The sequence below is a fragment of the Aquarana catesbeiana genome, linkage group LG09, assembly GCF_042186555.1.
Source record: "Aquarana catesbeiana isolate 2022-GZ linkage group LG09, ASM4218655v1, whole genome shotgun sequence".
Taxonomy (NCBI): domain Eukaryota; kingdom Metazoa; phylum Chordata; class Amphibia; order Anura; family Ranidae; genus Aquarana; species Aquarana catesbeiana.
Genome location: NC_133332.1, coordinates 217,481,837 through 217,497,668, shown reverse-complemented (window position 1 = coordinate 217,497,668; position 15,832 = coordinate 217,481,837). Strand labels below are relative to the sequence as shown.

General features: G+C 42.9%; 1 protein-coding gene across 17 annotated transcripts in view; it reads right to left on the bottom strand.

Annotated features, from left to right (window-relative positions):
* The window catches only part of EHMT1 (euchromatic histone lysine methyltransferase 1), a 259,917-nt gene that overhangs the window by 138,016 nt on the left and 106,069 nt on the right, over positions 1-15,832 (bottom strand). For all 17 annotated transcript variants that reach the window (XM_073599701.1, XM_073599700.1, XM_073599703.1 and 14 more), the window contains exons 7-8: positions 3,010-3,093; positions 544-661 (exon numbers count right to left, since the gene is read on the bottom strand). In XM_073599701.1, coding sequence (XP_073455802.1) covers positions 544-661; positions 3,010-3,093 — 202 coding nt within the window. The remainder of the gene's footprint in view (positions 1-543; positions 662-3,009; positions 3,094-15,832) is intronic.

Sequence of the window (15,832 nt, the reverse complement as noted above, 5' to 3'; positions counted from 1 at the left end):
ACCACTAACACACAGTTGTCATGAGTGAAGCATCAAATTTAAGGGGAACTGTCGCAACAGCCTGTCAGATTGCAGAGATTTGCCCACATTCTGACAACTGTTCAGCAACAATTCACCACTGTTGATATAAAAGAGAAACTGTTTCACCATTTGTGGGCTGGATTCCAACTTTACCAAGATAGTAATGTCCAGGGTTCTCAGCCACAAGAGAGTGAAAATGGGATGTATTTGATTGCTTAACCTTTTAATCATTTTTCCTCCTGCTTTGGTACCTCGTCCTATTTGGTCAGCCTATTTTCAGGGTCCTATTATCTCAGTAGTTTTATAATGCCTACTTTGTTTAAACTTTGAATGGAACAGGACAGGGTTGGGTCCCCCTGCCTGGTCCTAACTGCGGTCTATAAACCTAGAAGGGTAAATCTTTAGAATTGCCAACCACCATGATGGTCAAGACCTTGCTGTCTGCAGAATTTGCCAATTGCCCTTTCAGAGTCAATATGTGTAAATTATTCTGACATTACTCAATATCACAGACATGTTTACCTGGATTGGCCTTTGCTTTGATCCTCGCTCTCCTTGTCTTTGCAGCTTTCATCCATGGGTTCTCAGCATTCCCTTTGTGCTTTGCCTGGCTTTTCTTCCGAAGACTGGACGCTGAGCTCTGTAACAAAAGAGGCAGGATCAGCCTCCAGGGCCATCCTAAAGAAAACCTGTGCCAAGAGAAATTTGGAGGCTGACCTCTCCACCACATTCATGGTAATTCAGATGTTTTATTACTTTCTGAACAAGTACACAGATCAGAAAATTTGACTTACACTAGCTTCCATATTTACTCCAGGATAGAGACTCCAAATATATTTAAAGAAGTACAGCCAAAGCTCGTGTGGCTGTGTTTCTCCTATGGATCGCAGGAGTGCAGTTCATTCTGCACTCCTGTGACCAGTTTTCAGCAGACAGCGGGCTGAAGTCTGCTGACGTTACAGAGCCTGTCCAGGCTCAGGCAAGATTGGGACAATGGAGTTGGGATCCGCCCACATGCCTGGACCTGAACCTGGCTCAGCCTTTCAGTGAGCTGCTGAGAGCCTGAGCCGGCCATTGCAGCCCCCTCCAAAGCCCAGCTGTGGAGGGGGCGGGACTGACAGTCTGACAGTCACCAGCTCTCTGCTCAGGGAGCTCTGAGAACCAAGTGATCTGCGGTGTTGGATCGCTCGTTTCTCAGTGTTAGAGGCGCCGGGGGACAGATGCAGAATCAGGCCAATGCTGCAGCCACCTAGGTAAGTATGATTATTAGAAAACCTATACTTCTCTTTTAAGCCAGGAGGTGGCCAATATAAACAATCAACATACATCTCTCAGTACAAGTTTCATTTAGAGGTAAGCTATAGTTAATTGCCAGCAGGAACCAATTTTGAGTCATTCAAGGAATTTTTATCTGAAAGTCATTTTTGATGTGGAGATTTTCCTTGCTGTTCCATATTTTCATTATTTCTATAGGTCTGTAAAAGCTCCCATTAGCCATTATCTATATACCAGAAAACACAACTGGCACCCTGCTGAGCTAGTCATACGTTGATTGAATTTCATGCAGTTTCTGATAAACCGGACAAAATTCAAGAAGTCCTGTCGACACCCTACCACCCAGCATCCTATAATCAGATAATCACCTGGAGCAGGGCAGAAAATTCTCTGCCAAATAGTGACTGCAGCCAATCAGCTGCAGTCTCTGCCCACTGCATTTTGGCAGCCAGTAGCTTTCAGAATGTATTAGCCTCAGTAGGAGATTTGTTCATTCACACTTTTTATCATGGTTTGGGAATCCATGATTTTTTTTTTTAATTTAGCCCACAGGCTATTGGTGTATGTAAGATTGGGCTTTAAAGCGTCGATTGTTTTCAGTAAGGTCAGATCCAACTACTATGAGAGGAGGCCAATGAAGCACAATCACTGTGCAGAACTACTAAAGAAGAAACAGAACACCTATGTGATGAGCAAATAGGTCTTCCTCTTTATACAAATACTTTTACATGCTATAATCAAAAATAAAGGATTTTAATTATTAACACCCACTGATAAAACTAAATGATTATTTATATTAAAGCAAATTGAAAGTCTACGAATACTCACTGCCCCTTGCTGTCAACATTTTCTCCCCAGCTTTTTCCAGCTGTCAGGTCTTTGGACCTCCTCATTGGCTGGCTAAAATTTTGCAACTTCCATGCGTGTCCACGGAAGTTAATTTATTCTGCAACCAAGGTGTGACAGCTCTCAGGTTGCATAAACCATCAGTATTCCATGCGACCACTGTGATAAACAAACACAGTGGGCACATGATCTCCAATCCCCCCCCCCCCCCCAACCAGGTGTACAGACCCTATTAAAGGAACACCAGGCCTTGGGGGGGGGGGGGGTTAAAAGCAGTACATGATGCATTTGTTTACCTTCATAACCAAGAAAACACCATTACTATTCTGATATAGCATTATCTACAGCCATTTTTGTTTGATTTGAAAACATGAAGTTGGAATTAACCTTTAATGTGCTTCTATTATAATTGCAGGTTCTAGGGCTGCACAGTAAAAATTGCAAAGAAAATCTCGATTTCCTTTCATACATCAGTGTTTGCTTGTCTAATCATCAAGATTCATTATGAAACAACATTATATAGAGTGGCCATATAATACAATTATTCCCAGCCTAATTCCTCTTGATATTAGTCAACAACTGGGGCACAGAAAGCCCAGTCCAGCACAAATGCACTCTCAGATGATCGAATCTAAATAATGAACCACAATAAGAATATCACGCTCATTGTTTTTGTAAATAAACCGGGTAATTTCAGTGTTCAATCAAAAGGAAACTACAAGGGCTCATAGAGCCAACCAGAAACGGAGCAATATGATTACATTCCTGGGGAGGGGGTGGTTAACTTCAGTTTTTGGTGCGGGAATAAAAAATGATTACATGCCATACCTGAAGTGACTCGAGCCAAATTTTCTTTATAACACTTACTAAATCTGATTCATTCCCATCCTCCTCTTCTTGTGACTCCACAGATTCTGCCTCTTCATCACCATCCGATTCCAAATCATCCACCTGTATCATACACAGTTTAAAAACAATTATTAAGAAAAAGTATGTGAACAACCTTGGAATTAACTGTTTTTCTGCTTTAATTTGCCATAAAATGTGATCTGATCCTCACCCAAGGCTGGTCATAGACTGTACGAATCTTGGCCGGCTCAGCAGGAATCGGCTGAGATTCAAACCGTGTGTGGGCAGGCTAAATGTACCAAGTTGATCGATCAACTTGGGTACAACTAGCTTGCCGAATTTACTTGGCATTAATCGCTAGCAGCTACTATAGCCGCTACCAATAATCACTGACTTCTCCCAGCAGGGACGGCTTCCCCCGCCCACCCCCACTGGGAGCAGCCAATTGCTCGACAGGAGGGATTCCCCTGTCAGCACTGTCTCTGTTGATTAGGGAATCATGTGAATTAGAAATTTGCATCGTCTATGGCCTGCCCATACATTATACAATTTTCCTTTTGATTTACCAAAACCATATAATATGAGGTCAAACCTAAATACTTTCAATTTGTATGCAATCAGGCAGGCCCTTGCACTACAAAGTTAAAGGTAAATCTAAAATGAATGAGAAATTGAATGCGAAAATTGTATAATGTATGGCCAGCTTAAGTCACAATAGACAAAAACAATGTGCTTAAGCTGATAACACAAACAATTCTAAAAAGTGAACTACTTATTACTCATGAATCCCATGATTAAGTCCTTGTGACGAAACAGGTGGTGGTGAGACTCGATTACGCTACTGCACATCTTGGGTCCACCGTGACCGCCATACATTGGTACAATACTGCATGGAAATTTGTCTGCTGTGGAAAGTTTGCTGCTGTGACACATTCGTTTTGCTTACTTTTGACTTCATAAATTTGAGTGTAATGGATGAAGTGTTTTAATTGTGGATTAAATTGATTTTACTTTATTACACTATTGGAGCACTTATTTTACATGTGGAAAGATCCCTTGCATACACGGTTGGAGGTCAGAGAGTGTATTTAGCCCGATATATGTGGCTTAAAGCGTGTGTGCCAAGCACGAGAGTGTGAGGCATTTCCTATTGGTGAATGCAGTATCTGAAGGGAGCGGGGAGCACGTTCACGGAGGTGTGGTGGATGAAATAAGAACTTTTCACAGAAATCATCACTGGTACTGTTTCCTATTTTTGATTTTTTCCTCTTTTTTTAGACTTATATTGTGCTTTTTTTTTTCACTGAGTGGATAAAGGTTATATAAGGCAATTTTTTTTTTTCACTTGTCACAAGGTTGATTCATTAAGCAAGTTATGCTTAAGTTTATTTATTAGTTTTTGATATATCAAAAGGAGAAGGAGGACAAGAGGGTGGGACTTTAAAAGAATCTCGTGGTTGCAAAGAGGTAATTGGTGAACATGTTGGTATTTTAATGGTTGCCATTGAGTACAAACAGAAATATATAAATACATAAATACAATATTGCATGGTTAATACAGTACATCTTGGTTACAACAGGAGTATCACGAAAAACAATGGCAAGCAAACAATCTTCCAAAATGCACCAGAATAAATTGAGTAAAAGCATAATACATGATAGTGTCTGCAAAGCCTTGGGTCTCTCGGATCAATGAATGAAAATTATTATTATTTATTATTATACAGGATTTATATAGCGCCGACAGTTTACGCATCGCTTTACAACATTAGGGCAGACAGTACAAGTACAATACAATTCAATACAGGAGGAATCAGAGGGCCCTGCTCGTTAGAACTTACAATCTAGGAGGGAGGGTCAAGTTATACAAAAGTGTAATAGCTGTGGGGGATGAGCTAGTGGAGAAAATAGTGCAGTTGTTAGATGGAGGCAGGATAGGCTTCTCTGAAGAGGAAAGTTTTCAGGGATCACCTAAAAGTGGATAAATTTGGAGACAGTCTGACAGATTGGGGTAGGGAATTCCAGAGGATGGGCAAGGCTCGGGAGAAGTCCTGGAGGCGGATATGGGAGGAGGTGATGAGGGAGCTAGAGAGCAGGAGATCTTGGGAGGAACGGAGATGGCGATTAGGTTGGTATTTTGAGACTAGGTTAGTGATGTAACTGGGGGCACAGTTGTGGATGGCTTTGTAACTTATTGTTAGTATTTTGAATTTAATTAGTTGGGCGAGTGGTAGCCAATGGAGGGATTGGCAGAGAGGGGTAGCAGACACTGAGCGGTTTGTAAGGTGGATGAGTCTGGCAGCAGCATTCATGATGGACTGAAGGGGGGATAGTCTATTTAAAGGTAAGCCAACGAGGAGTGAGTTGCAGTAGTCAAGGCGAGAGATAACCAGGGAGTGAATCAGGAGCTTTGTGGTTTCACCGGTTAGAAAGGGACGTAGTTTAGAGATATTGCGGAGGTTGAGGCGGCAAGCTTTGGAAAGTGATTGGATGTGGGGCTGAAAGGAGAGTTCAGAATCTAGGATAACACCTAGCACCCTGACATGTGGGGACGGGTGGATGGTTTTGCCATTGCTCTTCACAGAGAAGTCAGGGGAAGAGGCACGTGGGGGAGGAAATATTATAAGCTCGGTTTTGGACAAGTTGAGTTTGAGGAAGTGGTGTGACATCCATACAGATATGTCGGTTAGTAAGTTAGTGATGCGTGAGGAGACTGATGGAGTGAGTTGAGGGGTGGAGAGATAGATTTGTGTGTCATCAGCAAAGCCGTGAGAGGCTATCAGCTGACCCAGGGAAGAGGTGTAAATTGAAAATAAAAGAGGTCCAAGAACAGAACCTTGGGGGACCCAGACAGAGAAGGGAAGAGGAGTGGAGGAAGTAGAATTGTAAGTGACACTGAAGGTGCGTTGGGATAGGTAGGATGAGAGCCACTGAAGAGCACAGTCACGGAGACCGAGGGAGTAAAGTTTTTCGAGGAGGAGGGGGTGGTCAACCGTGTCAAAGGCAGCTGAAAGATCCAGAAGTAGGAGTACAGAATAGTGTCCGTTGGTTTTTGCAGTTAGTATGTCATTTGTGAGTTTTAAAAGAGCAGTTTCTGTGGAGTGTTGAGGGCGAAATCCAGATTGAAGGGGATCAAGAAGGTTGTTTTTAATGAGGTGGTCACTCAGTTGGTTGTAAACCAGGCGTTCAAGGAGTTTAGGGGAAAAGAGGAGCAAGGAGATAGGGCGTAGGTTGTTAAGATTGGTAGGGTCCAAGGATGGCTTTTTGAGTACAGGAGTGACCAGTGCATGTTTTAGAGCATCGGGGAAGACGCCAGAGGTGAGGGAGAGATTGAAGATGTGGGTTAGAGAGTGTAGGATGGGGTCAGAGGGTGACCATAGCATTTGAGAGGGAATAGGGTCCAGGGGACAGGTGGCTAATATAACAATATAATTATTGATAGGTGGCAATATGAATGGCAGCTCAACATGTTTTGTGGCTAGAAGGCCACTCGTCAGGAGCCAGCACTTGATATATCTAGAGGTAACATATGAACGGGGGGGGGGGGGGGGGGGGTACAGGCAATACCCCCGTATCGATTGCAAGTTAACTTACTCGAGTTCATATGATGGTGGCATGGTGCCAAGCCTCACGTGCCATCCGACTGTTGTCCCACAGGCGCCGTCACGTTCAGGGACGTGGGAGTTACATGGACGGAGGGCTGTGACGCAGACGGGCTGGACATTCCATGCCTGACTTGCCTTGCTCCTCCCCCTGTCGTACTACGCGGTGTGACGCATGTGGGCATTCCTGTGGTGGCTTTATCTATTGGGTTCCTCCGGGCGGCTCATGGCACACAAGGCTTCACTTCGGGTCATACACAGTCCAGTTTTCATTCCACTCTTCGCTCCTCACCACAGGTATCCAGTCATGCTCACCCTTTCACTCCTTTCATCCCCACCTCTTCCCCTCACTGGGGACACTCATCCTGTTCATCCTTCTACATCCTCTCCCCTCCTTTCCCTTTCCTCACATCATTCCCTATTGTGAACCTTGGTTCACCCTCTTTTACACTCTCCAACAGGTTACCTCAGTCCCATGCCCGGCCTGGTTGGGGCCCCTGGGGTGCATCCACTGTATAGCCCGCCGCGGTTTTCGGTGGGGACAACAATCGGATGGCACGTGAGACTCGGCACCACGCCACCATCATATGAACTTGAGTAAGTTAACATGCAATCGATACGGGGTATTACCTTGTGCAATTATTATAATTATAAATTATTATAAATTTATACTATCATTTTTTACCTCTAGATATATCAAGTGCTGGCTCCTGACGAGTGGCCTTCTAGCCACAAAACGCGTTGAGCTGCCATTCATTATTGCCACCTATCAATGTTTGCTTGCCATTGTTTTTCATGATACTCATGTTGTAACCAAGATGTACTGCATTAACCATGCAATATTTTATTATGTCTTTATATATTTCTGTTTGTACCCCATGGCAACCATTAAAATACCAACATGTTCACCAATTACCTCTTTGCAACCACGAGATTCATTTAAAGTCCCACCCTCTTGTCCCCCTTCTCCTTTTGATTTATACAGGGATGGAAATTTGTGACCTTACCGGGCCACAATTTCAATTAAAGTCCCGAGGGATGGAAGAACTGACCTTACCAGGTCATACCTTCAATTAAAGTCCCTAAAACTAGTCCCATTAATAGTTTTTGATATATGTTGACACATTGTATACTCTTAGAGAGTTTGTGTTTTTGATTAGTTTAATTTAGCGCCACTATTTTTTTCACTATTTTATGGTTTAATAGAGATTTAAATACTATTCACAGATTAATCACATTAAGTGGCAGCTGTGCACATCAGAATGAGTTTATCCTAGAGCGCAGTGGTAGGAGTTCAAGTGTGGGCGCAGTTTATCTTGAAAACCTTAAGGTTAATGAAATGGGTTTGGTTTTGAGCTACTTTGATTGGTAAAAGAAATTCAAACATTTTAAGATTGCTGTTCATAAGTAGTATCAGCTGATATGAACCATGCTTTGCAAAGAGGAGCTCTCTGAAGACATACAATCAAAAGTAGTTGATTTGCATAAGGCTGAAAAGGGATACAAAGCAATTTCAAAGTATTTAGGCATCCACCAGTCGACAGACAGCTGGTCTATAAATGGAGACAGTTTAGTACTGTGACTACTGTTCCTAGAAGGGGGCAATGCACAAAGAAAAAAAAAACACAAGTAACTGTTAAAGGCTTGAAGACATCACTGGAACTGCCACATCCATATTCATGAGTGTACCACAGCAGGGTGTACATGGCAAAAACACCACAGAGCCGCTGCGCTCCGAAAAAAACACATTGCTGCATGCCTGAAGTTTGCCAAAAAGCACCTTGGCAAAGCGCAGTGCTACTGGGAAAAAGTTTTGTGGACTGATGAAACAAACCTTAAATTGTCTGGGAAGAATACTCAGCACTATGTATGGCGCAAAAAGTGCACAGCATAATTCCAATGGTGAGGTATAGTGGAGGGAACATCATGATTTGGGCATGCTTCCCTGCCTCATGGCCTGAACCAATAATCAAGGGGAAAATGAATACTCAAGTTTAAATATGTGTCTGAGCTGAAGCAGTTTTGTAAGGTCTGATTCAGAGCTACCGAAAGCGCTTGCTTAAAGTCATTGCTACTAAAAGAGGTTTGAGAAGCTATTAAAGAGGTTGTACACCTCGGGGGTAAAACGCATGCGTGCGGGAGCTGCTGGTCATGGCAAAGCTACTGAAGAAACTGCACCAGCAGCCCGTTTCTTCAGTGCGCCGATCACGTCTGCAGCAACGCATATACTGAATATCTCCTAAACAATGCAAGTTTTGAAGGTATTCAAGGTACCTACCGGTAAGCCCTGTTATAGGCTTAGCTGTAGGTAAAAGTGGCGTAACATGGTTTACAACCACTTTAATTCCAAGGGTTCACTTACCTTTTTCCTTCCGCACTGTTAATGTGTAACGGGTGTGTTCAATAAGGACACGAGAAATTAAAATTGTGTGTTATCAGCCTTAGCATGTTGTGTTTGTCTATTGTTGTGAGTGACTTGGATGAGGATCAGATCACATTTTATGGCAAATTACTGCAGAAAACCTAATTCCAGTGGGTTCACATAATTTTTCTTGTCACTATATATTTATACATATAAAAAATATAAATACATTTATTATTACACACACTTGCATCGGGTTTTTTTTTTTTCATACGTTGATACACATTAGAGAAAAAGCTAAATAAGTCAAAAGCACAAATGTATCTCTTTCTCCTTTCCTGGGGCTTAAAAGGCTGGGCTTCATTCTAAACAGTGTATTTTGGCTGTGGATGGAGCGTCTGTAAATTTAACTCTGGCTTACCCTGGCCATACATTATATAATTTTCTTGTACAACTTTCCTTTAGATTTTCCAAAACTAACATATGAGATCACACCTAAACACTTTCAATTTGTATGTAATCAGGCAGGCCCTTGCAATACATAGTTGAAGGTAAATCTAAAGATAATTGAATAATAAAATTGTATATTATATAGCCAGCTTTACGCCGGTAACTTCTTTTAGAAGGCTAAATTCTTTTTATACAGAAAGTAATAACTGTAATGCAATGCTGACATGTATTAAGATATTCCATAATTCCAGCCAACACTACATACTGTATAACTATATTATAGGCAGCTGAAAAATACATAGTTAGCAACAGTTAAAAGCAAAATATTTGTTCTGTTAATTTTGACCAGACTTTATTTTAACAATAAAACACAGAACAAATTACAGTACTTTAGCAGTAGAACTAAAGTGAAAACAGGTCCACAATGTGTCATACTGTGCCCCTGTAGTCCTGCCACAAAATATAAGGATTTTTTTTTTTACTTACCTGTAAAATCCTTATCTTGACATGCAATACAGGACGCACGCTCCTTTAAATCTTGAGTTTGGGTCATATGCTGCCACTTTTAGGTGAGGAATGTGGCTTCCAGCAACCCTCAATTTTTTAGCAAGCAAACACACCAGAACAAAGGGGTGAAAGGTGTGCTGTACTATATTCCAAAGTACAGCTGCACAATTCTGGCTAAAATGAGAATCTATTTTTTTGCTTAGAATAAAGATCACGATTCACTCACGATTCTCACAACTTAGCATCATCTTTCACATTATACAAAAAAATTGGGCTAAGTTTTTTTTTTTTTTTAATTAATCGAAGAGTATTTTTTCCCAAAAAAAAAACGCATTTGAAAGACCGCTGCACAAATACAGTGTGACAAAATATTGCAACAACTGCCATTTTATTCTCTAGTCTAGGGTCTCTGCTAAAAAAAAAAAAATATATATATATATATATATATATATATATATATATATAATATATTATATATATATTTATATTTGGGGGTTCTAGCAGAAAATACTGATTTAAGCTTGTAAACTAGTCAGAAAAAGGTTTGGTCTTTATGTGGTTAAACTGACCTCCTTTACACAGAGAAGTTCATTCCTTTGATCTAAAAGAATGGAGAGGTATATTCTGAGGAATGTTAAGAAACCTTGCCGGCTTTTTTTTTTTTTTTTTTTGACAGCTCTGAGCTGCTCTGCACTTGTCACATAGAATCGAGGAAATCTCAGGTTAAGATTGTGAGGGGGGTTGAATCAAGATCACGATCTTTTAACAGTTAATTGTGCAGCTCTACTCCAAAGAAAAGGATTTTATAGGCAACTACAAAATTATTATTTCTTAATTGTACAGTACATGACAGGGACTCTTAAATGTGGACCACAGCATACTTCCAGCAAAACACCCGAGGGAAGGGCATCACAGCATGCAAAGCTATCAGGTCCAAAACAAGGGAACCAGGTTCCTAAGTCAAAGAACAGGATCTAGTACCTCAGCACAAGAGTGGGACTTTAATAGGGAAACGAGTATTCCTATCATTCAAAGCATAAACCTTAGTGAAAACCTGTCCAATCCACCTAGAAATGGTGTTACATGATGCAGGACAGTCCATGCAAGAGCTTGTTGGTAGCCTGTTGACAAAGAGTAGCCGAACATAAACTCACACTGCATGTACTACATCGAAAGGATGCAGAGAGATCTCTTAGGGGAGAAATGAGGCCTTATGAAGAACAAGGAAGGGGTCTTTACAAGAAAAGGCTGCCAATTCTGAGAGCCACCTTGCTAATGTGATAGCCACAAAAGGAAACTACCTTACAAGTAAGGTTGGCTAAGGGAACATCCCAAATATGTTCAAAGGGAGGCTTCTGTAAAACAAGACCAAATTAAGATCCAAAAACAAGACAGATTTACCAAGAGGGTGGAAGACTGGAGGAGGACAGGATATGCCCCAAGGAGTATCATCAATGGCAGTGGTCCTCAGAACCCACTAACAGGTCAGATTTTATGTATTACCATGGGGAGATGCAGACTAGAATACTGCAATCACTCGAGCAGTAAATTATATCACCTATGATGTATTTCAGTTATCTTACAAACCTGGCCTGTTAGTGGGTCCTGAGGACAGGAGTTGAGAACCACTGATCCAGGGCGATTCTTCCGTGCCTTGTAAAGTAGGCTTTCAAAAGTACGATAGACTTCGTGAGAGGTAAGTCAAAGAAATAATAAGTAAAATTTTTGGGGTAGGGAGTCCACCAAACCACATACACACTTACACAGCAGCACAAAGCTACTGGCAGGAGCTTAAGTTTGTGCAATACTAAAGGATCCATCAGTACTGATTCAGGATTGCTCACTATGTGCTTGGCCCAGACTGCCAGTGTATGGCAAACAGCCATAGACACCACCGTTGGAGAATCTCTAAGAGTTTGTCCACCAGGACTTGGAAGACTGGGACATCCTTAACCAGAATTGTAATGGATTTGTTGAGGCAAGAAATGCTGTTGGATAACCCAGTAAAGGCTGATGCGGAGACCTGAGTCACAACCTGGAGGAGAGTAGCAGTAGTTGGAGCTGTAGTGTGCCCATCTGCAGTCTTTGAGAGCAAGGGGCTTACAATGGTGACTGAAGATAGGGGGGTTAATGTACTTCCTGTAGAAAAAAACAGGTGCTAGAAGGTTGGAGGGGACCCTACAGGGGAAGGGGCACTTCCAAAGGGCATACCTTTTGTTCCATGGGGAGGGTCATCAGGGACTGAACTATCGATATTCAGATCGCCTCTGCCTTGGACCTATAGACCACTCTGCAGGTGTGTTGTACTGCTGTACCCAGGGTTAGTGCCAAACAGTGTCGGAGGCAGCATTAAATGCCAGAGGGGTCCTTGTACAGTTCCCCAAAACACAGCTGAGGGAATACCAGTACAAAAGCTACAATCCTATTGGCACACTGGCACTGACTATGTGAAAAACTAAATGAAGCCTTCAATCTTACAATATAAATCGGAATCATAAGCCAGAAACTTGTTGCCAGTAATGAGAGGTCATCCATCAGCTACGAACAATATGAAACAAAACAAAGGATTGCAGGGAGTAGGAGGGATTCCATAGGCTGTCCTAAGAGCTTTGTTTGCCAGTGTCTTCAACTGATAGTTGCAGCATATAACGGTGTTAAAAAAAATAAAAACTCACTGGTCTCCAAACATGTATCTTCACTAAGTGCAGATCCTGGAGCTCTGGTACTCACTGCTTCGAGTACCAGATTTGTCAATCTGCTACACACTGGTACCAGTTAAAGAAATAACAGTGCTCTGCATCTGATTTATTATGCCTGAAGTAATTAATCTAGCACCATTACACTCAAGACGACGAGGAGGCTTATAACAGAAAAGCCAGTTGAGCTGGAGGAGGCACCCTCTCACCACTCCGCACTCCTCATGACTTGTCTGCATTGTAGTAGCTGCACTCGTCTCTCAAAGCACAGAAAAGTCATGGTCCTGCAGGTGAAATGTACAGGCTGTCATTAAAATGTTACTAAACCCAGGACCTTGCATTCACTATATCTGGTCTCCCACAGTACACAGATGATGGTAATGCAATTATTTTAGTTAATTTAAGCCTGCTAAATACCTTTTCTCATCAGCAGTATATAGCAGTCTTGTGACTTCTATCAGTGTCTACTTAAAGCTTGTAGGAGGAGTTTTCATTCTCATCCGACTGTCCTTCGAGGCTGCAGAACCCCTGACCCTCTGTCTTGACAGTACTGATAGTACCTGTGCCAATCACATGCACCCTCCCAAGGAAAAAAAAAAAAAACTATCTAGCAATACACACTAAAATGAGCATGTGCAGAGTGATTCCAAAGGCTGTGGATTAGGAGATGAATTAGGGACTGTGGAAGAAAACGATGATCAGAGAAGACAGAATCAAACAGACTTTTTACACAATGCAGAGGATTAACCCCTTAGGTTCCACGGTGAGTATAACAAGTATGCTTTACTGCATATGCAGACTGATTTTACTGTTGTGGGTTTAGTAACACTTTAACCACTTGCCAACCGCCTCACGTAGATATACTGCGGCAGAATGGCACGGGCAGGCAGAATCACGAGGTGGTCGGCTTCTGTCTGGGAGCGATGAGAGGTGAGGGGGAGACCATCCATTCGTGCCCCCCCCCCCCTCGCGATCGCTCCCAGCCAATCAGATTCTTCCTCTGCTGCTGTATGCTAAACAGCAGCAGAGGAAATGATGTCATCTCTCCTCAGCTTGGTATTTTCCGTTCCAGCGCCGAGGAGAGAAGACATCCGAGTGAGTGCACAACACACACAGTAGAACATGCCAGGCATACAATACACCCCCAATCCCCCCCCCCCGTCACACTGACAACAAGCAGCTTTTTTTTTTTTTGATTACTGCATTGGTGTCAGTTTGTGACAGTTAGTGTGGTAGGGCAGTTATTATTAGCCCACTTTAGGTCTAGGGTACACCCCTAACCCCCCAATAAAGTTTTAACCCCTTGATCACCCCCCGTCGCCAGTGTCACTAAGCGATCGCTTTTCTGATCGCTGTATTAGTGTCACTGGTGACGCTAGTTAGGGAGATAAATATTTAGGTTCGCCGTCAGCGTTTTATAGCGTCAGGGACCCCCATATACTACCTAATAAATGTTTTAACCCCTTGATTGCCCCCTAGTTAACCTTTTCACCAGTGATTATCGTATAACTGTTACGGGTGACGCTGGTTAGTTCGTTTATTTTTTATAGTGTCAGGGCACCCGCCGTTTATTACCGAATAAAGGTCTAGCCCCCTGATCGCCCGGCGGTGATATGTGTCGCCCCAGGCAGCGTCAGATTAGCGCCAGTACCGCTAACACCCACGCACGCAGCATACGCCTCCCTTAGTGGTATAGTATCTAAACGGATCAATATCTGATCCGATCAGATCTATACTAGCGTCCCCAGCAGTTTAGGGTTCCCAAAAACGCAGTGTTAGCGGGATCAGCCCAGATACCTGCTAGCACCTGCGTTTTGCCCCTCCGCCCGGCCCAGCCCACCCAAGTGCAGTATCGATCGATCACTGTCATTTACAAAACACTAAACACATAACTGCAGCATTCGCAGAGTCAGGCCTGATCCCTGCGATCGCTAACAGTTTTTTTGGTAGCGTTTTGGTGAACTGGCAAGCACCAGCCCCAGGCAGCGTCAGGTTAGCGCCAGTACCGCTAACACCCACGCACGCACCGTACACCTCCCTTAGTGGTATAGTATCTGAACGGACCAATATCTGATCCGATCAGATCTATACTAGCGTCCCCAGCAGTTTAGGGTTCCCAAAAACGCAGTGTTAGCGGGATCAGCCCAAATACCTGCTAGCACCTGCATTTTGCCCCTCCGCCCGGCCCAGCCCAGCCCACCCAAGTGCAGTATCAATCGATCACTGTCACTTACAAAACACTAAACGCATAAATGCAGCGTTCACAGAGTCAGGCCTGATCCCTGCGATCGCTAACAGGTTTTTTTTGGTAGCATTTTGGTGAACTGGCAAGCACCAGCGGCCTAGTACACCCTGGTCGTAGTCAAACCAGCACTGCAGTAACACTTGGTGACGTGGTGAGTCCCATAAATGCAGTTCAAGCTGGTGAGGTGGCAAGCAGAAGTAGCTGCCACCAAGAAGAAGACAAACAGGCCCGTCGTGCCCATAGTTCCCTTCCTGCTGCATTCGCCAATCCTAATTGGGAACCCACCACTTCTGCAGCACCCGTACTTCCCCCATTCACATCCCCAACCAAATGCAGTCGGCTGCATGAGAGGCATTTTCTTTATGTCCTCCCGAGTACCCCTACCCAACAAACCCCCCCAAAGAAGATGTTGTGTCTGCAGCAAGCGCGGATATAGGCGTGACACCCACTATTATTGTCCCTCCTGTCATGACAATCCTGGTCTTTGCATTGGTGAATGTTTTGAACGCTACCATACACTAGTTGAGTATTAGCGTAGGGTACAGCATTGCACAGACTAGACACACTTTCACAGGGTCTCCAAAGATGCCATCACATTTTGAGAGACGCGAACCTGGAACCGGTTACAGTTATAAAAGTTACAAAAAAAATAGTTGTCGTTTCATTGTTCTCTCTCTCTCTCTCTCTCTCTATTGTTCTGCTCTTTTTTACTGTATTCTATTCTGCAATGTTTTATTGTTATTATGTTTTATCATGATTGCTTTTCAGGTATGCAATTTTTTATACTTTACCGTTTACTGTGTTTTATTGTTAACCCTTTTTTTGTCTTCAGGTACGCAATTCACGACTGAGTGGTTATACCAGAAAGATGCCTGCAGGTTTAGGTATCATCTTGGTACCATTCTTTTCAGCCAGCGGTCGGCTTTCATGCAAAAGCAATCCTAGCGTCTAATTAGCCTCTAGACTGCTTTTACAAGCA